Source organism: Miniopterus schreibersii (assembly GCF_964146895.1).
Source record: "Miniopterus schreibersii genome assembly, chromosome: 1".
NCBI classification, from domain to species: domain Eukaryota; kingdom Metazoa; phylum Chordata; class Mammalia; order Chiroptera; family Miniopteridae; genus Miniopterus; species Miniopterus schreibersii.
Window position 1 is genome coordinate 132,581,068 of NC_138101.1, and position 9,325 is coordinate 132,590,392.

A 9,325-nucleotide genomic window follows, 5' to 3' on the forward strand; every position below is an offset into this window, starting at 1 on the left:
ACTCTCCTCAAATAATTAATCTATCCCCATGACTTCAATCGTGTTTGAGTCTGAAAAGCAGAAGTGAAAGTGGGAAAGGAGCAGGTCAAGGCTAAGAGAGCCATTAGACCATGATGCTCATCTAATCCAAGTGACACAGAGAAGGAAGGAAAGTAGAAAACATTCTAGACTGTTGTGCAATTCTAAGGAGTGTTCTGCAAGGTAACTGGAAAGTCCTCAAACCAAAGTCCTTTATCAAAGGAGTCTCATCTCTCTTTTATACTCAGTCATTGCTGGAAGCAGCCTTAGGCTTAGACAAGCTTTGGAAGATTTTATTAGTCTAATTTCTGGAAAGAGTTAAAAATTTTCCCCAAGCCAATAGATGGATGAGAGAATGATACACCAACTTTACACATTTAATTTAAATATTGTTCAGAGGGAAAGGGGGAGGGCAAATTTACTTTCTGTATCTTGCTCTTTGATTCCAGAATTGAATCTACATTCCTAATTTTTCAAAGAGATTTATTACATATATCTGGAAGCCTATACTTTTCAATGTATAAGACTAATTTACCCTCAATTGTTTTTATAACTCAGGTATGTCATTTAGCATGGCAACTTCGTTATTTTCATAAAGTTGATCATTTTAATAATGCATACTAGTTAATGAAAATTTTAATTCAAAACCCATTATTTCTGTTATATCTTTACAGTAGCCTTGGGTGAAAAACAAGCAGCACTCTATATTTATGACTACAACATGTCATATGTAACTTTCTGAGTATAACCTAGTTGCTTAGGGGAAAAAATACTGCTTCTAGAAGCACCTTCTATTAAAGTATCTTATGTTCGGGAGAAACTGACTGAGCAAATGTGACAATGCAAACTTCATACCTACTTATGTTATTACTTTATAAAACTTGGGCTCTGAGTGCAGCCTTCCAGGGCTCTTGTAAATGTCAATTTCACCACCAAGTCTCATAAACTTGGAAATCCAAACATTCTTATAACCTACTGCATAAGTCTTACCCCAAATCTGCACAGAAGTCAAAGTCTCCCCTTAGGCCTTAATGTTATACCCTTTTATCCAAGCAGTAGCTTTGGTCCTGTCCCAAGAGACAGGCTCTCCTTTCAAATGCTATCTCAGGCCACCCAAGTAATCAACCCCACACCCACCATTTCCACCCTCAGGAGAGCCACACTCCTGTTGGGTTCATCATAGACCCTGATTCAGGGAAGGAGCAACCCAATATTTTCCAGAAAACCATAGCAGCAGGAGAAAAAAATTGGTCTCCTGGCCTACAGTACCTTATCTTGCTCAGTAAGGTTTTCTTAAAGATACAATTTGAAACACATTTTAAGTGGGTAGGTTGGCTAATATTAACGTGAGAAGTGACTCAATATTCTCCCTGTGTCTTTAACATTTGTTTACCCTTGTGAAGGAGGGGGAATTTTCCTCTACCTTTCTAGGTTCTGTCAGCTGGTCTAATAGTTAAATTGACAAGAGGCAGGTTAACAGGAAAAAATAATAAAATATAATTACATACATATGTACAGAAACCCTGCATACAGGAGAGGTTCAGAGACAGAAAGGTAAAATGAGGTATATGTGACAAACAGCTAAAGAATGAGGTAAGGTGCCCTGAGGCTTCAGAGGGGAGGAGGGAACTACTCAGATAGATAAAAAGGGCAGATGTTCAGTAATTAGAAGTTTGTCCTGCCCTATAGATAGGTCATAAAAAGTTATTTCTGGTAATAATTCTTATTATGGGCAAGAGCCTCCATTTAAATTCTTTAAAAGAGAAGTAAAAGTTTCTCTTGAGCCCACAGAGTCTCAATTGCCTTCAGCTCAAAATAATCCACATGCCAAAGTGGCTGATTTCGGAGAGGCCTGTTCTGAACCCCTTCATCCTCCTTTATCTCACTCTCACCTAGCATGTCTCTTTATTCTGAAGGCCATGTTTCTTACCAGAAAATAACTTCAGTTTATATTTATACATTCATAATTGCTACATCTCTGTGCCTTTCTTCACAGGTGGTTCAGAATCTGGGGAGCCGTATGTTCCAAGTGTCTTTTTCAGACAGTTTCTACCTGTATCACCCAAGGCAAGTGGCAATGTGTAGAGTTTGCTAACTGTGAAACTTGGCAGATGGAAAACTGTGGTCTCAGCTTTGCAACCCAGCATTGAGTGTTAGAAGATAAAAGACAGCAGAAGAAATTTAGGGAGGTAGAACTTTATTGTGCTCTAGGAAGGGGGAGATGGCAGGTCTGTCATGTTCTTTGTCTTGGTCCTCAGGTCCAGTTCAATGTGGTGGTACCAGCCTTTTCCCTTAGTGAACTGCCCAGCAAGGCTGACCGCACTGAGGCAGTCCAGACCTTGACACAAGACACATTATTTTCTGATGACTAAAAATCCCCTTTCCCTTCAAGTTTTAAAGCAGCTTCATGGGTTTCATTCCTTTCTGTCTCTTCATTCGAGCTTGTTTTCACTCTTTTTTTTTTTTTTTAATATATCTTTATTGATTTCAGAGAAAGGAAAGGAGAGGGAGAGAAAGAGACAGAAACATCAGTGATGAGAGAGTCACTGATCAACTGCCTCCTGCACGGCCCCCACTGGGGATCGAGTCTGAAACCCAGGCATGTGCTCTGACCTGGAATCGAACCGCGGTCTCCTGGATCCTAGATCGACACTCAACTGCTGAGCCAGGCCATCTGGGCTGGTCTTCATTCTTGATCATTTTTTCTCCTGCATAGACTCCTTTGTCCCTCTTTTAGGGTCTCCATCCGCATCTTCTATATAATGCCGTTTCCTTTAGGACTGCTATTCCATCTGTGAATGCTCTTACAGAGCTACTGACATTCATGTGTGGGAGCTAAAACAAATAATACTTTTGCTCCCACCTTCTAAGGTCTTCTAGCCGAGCTAATGATCAAATTAACACGAATAAACAGGAAAAAAAAATCAAACTTTTAATACATGTGCATGGGGAATTCACACATGCATAAAAATCCCAAAGACAGTGAGGCAACACTGAGTATATAAGACATCTGGACAAAGAAGAAAAATGAGGGGGATGGGGTTTAGATTTTATAAGTGAGAATGGGCAATTTCCAGGTAGTTGAGGAAGAGCAGAATATACATTGCAGACAAATTATTGCTAGGCAACACAATGGGACACAGGGGATATCTAGCTAACAGGTCGCTGCCTGAAGCCCTTTTACTCACCATACTTAATTTAAACCAGACTAAGACAACATCCTAAGATTCCTTTCTTGGAGTAGCCGTTTCCATCTAAATCTCTTAGGCAGGAAAGGAGAGGGTCAAAGGTTCTTTCTGAATCTTTTGTTTTTTAAAAAACAGCTTAAAATCAATATTTCAAAAAGGCAGCTTTCGAGTGGCAAAAGTTTGGTTCCCTTCATATGTTTTGATATAATTCGGGGCTTCTGTTTACTTTCCCCTTTGTGAATAGATATTGGTGGAGAATGGAACAAAAGCTGGGCACTGCCTTCTCATGGAAGCCAGGGACGTGGTCCTTAAGGTAAGGTTCTTTCTCCTTCCTCCCTCCACCTCCCACTTATCTCTCACCAATTACTGGTACTTCCTTGCAAACTGAAAAGACTATCATACAAAGGTAAGGGTGACTTTCAGGATAGTAGGCATATAAAGTCGTGATGATGTAGGGTGGTGGTTGGCAAAGTAGGACCTGTGGAAATCCCGCCTGCCACCTGTGCTTGTATGAGCCAGACTTATTTGAGAGTCTGTTGTGTGTGGCTGCTTTCACACTACAAATGGCAGAGATGAATAGTTGAGAGAGAAACATATTTTGGCTATTCTCTGGGCCTTTAAAAAAGTTTGCTGTCCCCTGACCTAGGACATGGCTAAGCCAAGAACCTTATCTCTTTAGAACTGTATGAGCCAGTGTAAAATCATGAATTTAATTGTCCTGGAATGAGATTTTTTTGAGAGTGGAGGTTGCTGACAAGGAGAGTACCATCCTGTGTGCCAAGTTCCTGCCTTTCTCCTGCTGCAAAGAGAAAGTTCTTTGTTTGGGAGTATTAGAGAAGTAGCCAGCTTAACTCAAAGAACATAGTTAATAATTACCAGAATTGGATGTTAAAGGAGTCCTCAATTGATGGAGAACAGAGAATGACTTATGAGAATAGACCCCCCAGGCCCAGCTTCATTTTTTTATTTCCTTTGATTTCAGGGAAAGGAGAAGTCACCCCTCGACCCTCGACCTGGTTTTGTCTTTGCCCCAGTGAGTATTACTTCTACCTTTTCCAGCATGCAAAGATCTGAGCTCAGCTGTGTTCAGGACAAGTGGGAGGGCAAAGCTAAGCCACACTCCAATGCTTTGTGTCCCTATCTGATTTCTTCTTAGTGGATCCCCTGCTCTCCGTACCCCCTGATCCTGTACTCCCTTATCACTAGCCCTTCTTGACTCTATCACTCTTAATTTCCCAGTTTTATGATCTGTGGTTCTTTTGCCTAACCTCATGTCCTTTATGTGTGTTTACAGTGTCCCCATGAACTTCCTTGTCCCCAGTTGACAGCCCCTAAGCCCCTGGCCTGTAGCTTTCCCCAGGCTTACCATCCCATCCGCTTCAGCTGGGTATGTACCCTGGGAATATTGCAGCAGGGAGGAAATAGGTTGGGAAGGCAGGATGAAAAAGAATCATGTGGGAGGAGTTGGAAAATGCAAAGATTATCCTGGAGATTGTAGAGCCTGGATGTGCATGACATAGAATATGAAAAGGGCTGCAGGAATGGGGGCCAAAAATTTTTTTCCCATATCTTTTTTCGATGGTAATATTTGCCCCGGGGGTCTCCAGAGGAAGCTAATCGCTGGCCCCGATCACTCAGCTGTCCTTAAACGGCCACGCCACGTGCACTGTCACCTGTGCTGCCCGGATGGGCATATGCAGCATGCTGTGATCACAGCCCGCCGGCACGGCAGCTACAGAGGCTGTGACCAAAATTAGTGGGAGGTGGCAGCCAAAGCCCACACTGACCTCTGTTTTTCATAGGGACTTGTATCGCTGGGCCCGTGTCAGCTCCTGGGGAGATCTCCCTGTGACCCCGCCGACTGAGCTTCCCCTATCCCCTGCCGAAGATGCCCCTGAGAGCTGACAAGGATGTGCAACAAGAGTTCTCTTGTAGCCTGCCTGCCAAGGTTACAGCTCCCTGGTATCCAGGAGGGGAGTGCCGCTGAAACACAGGTTTGGCTGGAAAGAGGTTTTATTGAGGTGCTGCTCAGCCTGGGAGAATGGTGGACTCGCATCTCAAAGCCCATTTCTCTCCGTCCCAGAGACCATTTCTTCCGCCTCAAACCCGTGGCTCTTAAAGGAAGAGGGAGGGACAGGCTTTCCTCCTATCCAATTATCTTGCTAGCTTTCAGCTCGCCGGGGCCCTGTCCATTCATCTTCCTAGCTTTTGATGGGCACAGGCCTTGTCCATTCATCCTCCTAGCTTTTGATGGGCACAGGCCCTGTCCATTCATCTCTCTAGCTTTGGGCATGCTCAGTGTAAGAACCACCCCCTTCGCCATCTTGGCCAATGGGGGAGATGCCCCAGCACTCCAACTGTCTACGGTCACGGGAGTGCTGGTGTTCCTATATATCTGCATTTGTTTGAGGTTTTAATAATAATTATAACTTTTCTAAGAATGGGAATGGGTCTCGTGGTTCTTAGAAGGTCTAGAGGTCAGTCGTCACTGCCTGTCCTGTAACGAAGTGAGTCCTCAGTTTCAATGCCTGTTTTCCACACAAATCCCAAGCTCACCCTCTCCGTCCTCCGGAGACCAGGACTTCCCAGGGAAGTGACCTGGGGTAGTGGGGAAAGCCGCCCCTAGCACTCAGAGCTGGCTCCCCAGGTCTCAGGGTTGTTAGCCGGGCCACCTGAAGAGGTGACCAGCAGCTGCCTAGCCTCTGTTTCTTTCTCCCTCCTTTCTTTTCATCTCTCTCAGGGCTCATCAGCTCCCCCAGAGTCTGTCTGCCTCATGAGTTTCCCTCAAGAATTGATCCCTTCAGGACTCAATCTTTCATCTCCACCCCCTTATGTCCAGGCAGGGTCCTTCGTTTACTGGGTTCATTTCTGTTTTCCCCTAGGCCTTGCTGTTTCAGAGCTAGAGCAATTTACTCTTTTTTTTCCCTCACCAGAGGATATTTTTTCCATTGCTTTTCAGAGAGCGTGGGAAGGGAGAGAAAGAGAGAAACATCAATGTGAGAGAGACACCTCGACTGGTTGCCTCCTGTACACGCCGGGGCCAGGGATCGATCCTGCAACGGAGGTATGTGCCCTCGACCAGAACTGAACCCGAGACCCTTCAGTCCGAGGGCCTAACCGATGCGCTAACCGCTGAGCAAAACAGGCTAGGGCAAGAGCAACTTTCTTTGTATTAAAACTCTCAGCCCCTCTCCCACAATGTATATCAGGAAGCAGGCACAGTCAGAAGTGGTAACAGTTTTAGCGTTGTAATACTAGAATTCTCAATGCCCCACTTGACATTTCCATACCTGGAGCTATTTTTCTGAGGTTACAGGAAAGGGAGTCCCCTCATCTACTAGTTCCCAGTGTGGCGGCAGCATCACTCCTCCGCCCCACCTCCTTCTTAACCCCAGGTGGCCCCAAATCCCCTCTGAAAGGGTACGGTTCAGGTGCCAGCACAGCAGCCTATAAGGCTTGTGTTAGGGTAGAGAGGATGTGAAAGGCTTAGATCAAATGTCCTGAGTGAACCAGAACCAGATTGTCCCCAACACAAGATAGCTGGGAAGTAGCTACCACAGACTGGATTAGACCAGCCCCATGCATAAACTAAGACAGTTCACAGCCCTTGGATTAGTCATGGAATGAAGAGGGGAAGACAGAGCACAGGGCTGTGCCTGGCAGGGAGTCTGGAGTTTCTGGTTTCCAAGTTCAGGGAGGCATGAGCCAGGGGAGGGGCCTCCATGTCCGAGGAAGGTGGGACGCTGGGGCAGGGCCCCAGTCAGCCAAGCAAGGCTGCGCGAGCAGAGGCAGCACCAAGAGGATCCGACAGCTTCCTGAAACTCAGGAGTGGACTCCAGCTTTGACCACCTAAGGCACCACCCCTGCTCCAAAGCTTGTAACTCCATTTGTCATTCTGAGGCCTCTGCTTATCCTGTACCCCAAGGATGGAGCCAGTACTAGGAGTAAAAATTGGCTGCCTCTTTGCCCTGCTGGCTCTCGCCCTGATCTGTGGCCTTATTCCCATCCGCTTCAAATGGTTCCAGATTGAGGCAGACAGAGGTATAGCCCTTCTGCATCTTTGCCCCATAACCTACGTCTGACTTCAACCCTATCACCCTACCCTCACACTTTCCTCTGATTCTCCTGCCATCCTCACGCTTGGATGTTGGGTGCTGCCTGTTGCTCTTTAGTCACCTTTGTCCATCTTCCCATTGCCAACTAGATTGCAACTCTTGCTTTTCATTAGGTCGTCACCGCCGGGTCCTCAGCCTCCTGGGCTGCATTTCTGCTGGTGTTTTCCTGGGAGCAGGGTTCATGCACATGACTGCTGAAGCCCTGGAGGGAATTGAATCAGAGATCCAGAAGTTCCTGATGCAGGTGAGCAGCTGAGTTGCAGGGTTGAGAGGCCAGATGATGAGCAGAACCAAGGGGAGAAAGGGGGAAAGTGATGGAGCCAAGGACATGGGTGGGACGACAGGGAAGATGACAACAGGTCAGATTGGGCTTTAAGGTAAGCAGTGGAGCTGAAGGGACAGCACAGGAAGCTGAGCTGCTCCATTGCCCATCTCATTTCTGCTTTTTTCTCCCTAGAATGGGACAGAGAGTGAGGGAAATTCTTCTGGTGATGCTAATCCAGCTTTTGTAAGTATCTCCCACCCCCGCCTGGAGGGTGAGGAGAACCAGAGGCTCCTCATACCCAGAACCTTTTGAGGAAAGGACGTGAGGAATACCAGGAATCTGCTCCTCAGCTCAGACACTGTGGGGAAAGGAAGAGCCAACCGATCCTTTTGGGTTTATGGGACCCCAGACACAGCTCTTGCTGTACTCTTTCCTTCTTTCCCTGGACCCTTAGACGTGCTCCCCATCGTCTTCCCATATTTCAGCCCTGCTGACACTGCGCCCTTGGTCCCTCTGGTACTATTGTTGCATGTCCATATCTCCTCCGGGCTTCACTCGCCTACCCTTTTTAATGTTCTAGCCCCACACTTCCCATTCTCTCCAGTCTCCCATCCCACCTCCATCCACTGCACTTCTTCCCCTTCCCATCCCACAGCCCCTCTCTCTGTTCCCAGACAGACTATCCCTACGGAGAGCTCGTCATCTCCCTGGGCTTCCTCTTGGTCTTCCTTGTGGAGTCGCTGGCACTGCAGTGCTGTCCTGGAGCCAATGGAGGAGCAAAAGTGCAGGAGGAGGAAGTGGGTGGCGCTCGTGTCCTTGGACTCCACAGCCATGGACCTCTACCCTCAACCTCACAGCGGCCCTTTCGAGCCCTCATCTTCTTGCTCTCACTCTCCTTCCACTCGGTGTTTGAAGGTCTGGCTGTGGGGCTGCAGACAACAGTAGTAGCTACAGTGCAGCTCTGTCTTGCTATCCTGGCTCATAAGGGGCTCGTAGTGTTTGGCGTCGGACTGCGGCTGGTGCAGACAGGCACTGCATCACGATGGGCTGTGTTCTGCATACTGTCATTTGCTCTCATGTCCCCCCTGGGCGTAGCCCTAGGGCTGGCTGTGGCTGAAGGAAACTCTGGAGAGGGCCGAGGCTTAGCCCAGGCTATATTAGAAGGTATGTCAGCTGGCAGCTTCCTGTATGTCACCTTCCTAGAAATTCTGCCCAGGGAGCTAGCTGGTCCTGAGGCCCCACTGGTCAAGTGGGGCTGTGTAGCCGCTGGTTTTGCCTTCATGGCCTTAATTGCCTTGTGGGCCTGAGAGATTCCTGACTTTTCTGATGGACCCATCTAGAATGATGTCCCTCCCCCCAGGAGACACCTCCCAAATGGCTTTGGCCCTCAGACATTTCTCCACCGGGACTAAGTGGCATTCACTAGGCATCATCCCCCAGCACTGGATCCCACCTTTTCCTACATGAGATCCCGTTGCTCACCCAGGACTGAGAAAGGGATGTTTATTTTAGGCTGAGTGCCTATACAGTGGAGAATTGCTGGAAAGACCGTCACTCCAGATTTGACGCTTGTTCCATTTTTGCTGCTGTGTGTAATAAAATGCCCATTTCCCCTCCCTCTTCAAGCATGCTATACTTCATTTCTCCCAGTTACCTAAGAGCTGTGCCTAGTGGGGTGGGGAATGGGAAGGGTGAGTGTTGGATGCAGTCTTTTCTTCTGGAATCAGAGCCCCCAGCCA

General features: G+C 47.1%; 1 protein-coding gene and 1 long non-coding RNA gene across 3 annotated transcripts; both read left to right on the forward strand.

Annotated features, from left to right (window-relative positions):
- The first annotated feature begins 3,449 nt into the window (after positions 1–3,449).
- On the forward strand, positions 3,450–4,611 carry LOC308559064. Its single transcript, XR_013999095.1, has 3 exons — positions 3,450–3,519; positions 4,189–4,239; positions 4,501–4,611. It is a non-coding gene; the product is annotated as an uncharacterized lncRNA (long non-coding RNA).
- A 2,521-nt stretch (positions 4,612–7,132) lies between these two features.
- On the forward strand, positions 7,133–8,893 carry LOC308555473 (zinc transporter ZIP2-like; the record flags this gene model as incomplete). Of its 2 annotated transcripts, none has more annotated exons than XM_081133807.1 (4): positions 7,133–7,247; positions 7,435–7,565; positions 7,779–7,833; positions 8,265–8,893. In XM_081133807.1, the coding sequence occupies 4 exons, from the start codon at positions 7,133–7,135 to the stop codon at positions 8,891–8,893; spliced, it is 930 nt and encodes a 309-aa protein (XP_080989933.1). The 2 variants fall into 2 exon arrangements, with proteins under 2 accessions (XP_080989933.1, XP_080989932.1); XM_081133806.1 differs by having other exon boundaries at positions 7,779–7,829; positions 8,261–8,893.
- Between the last annotated feature and the right edge of the window lie 432 nt (positions 8,894–9,325).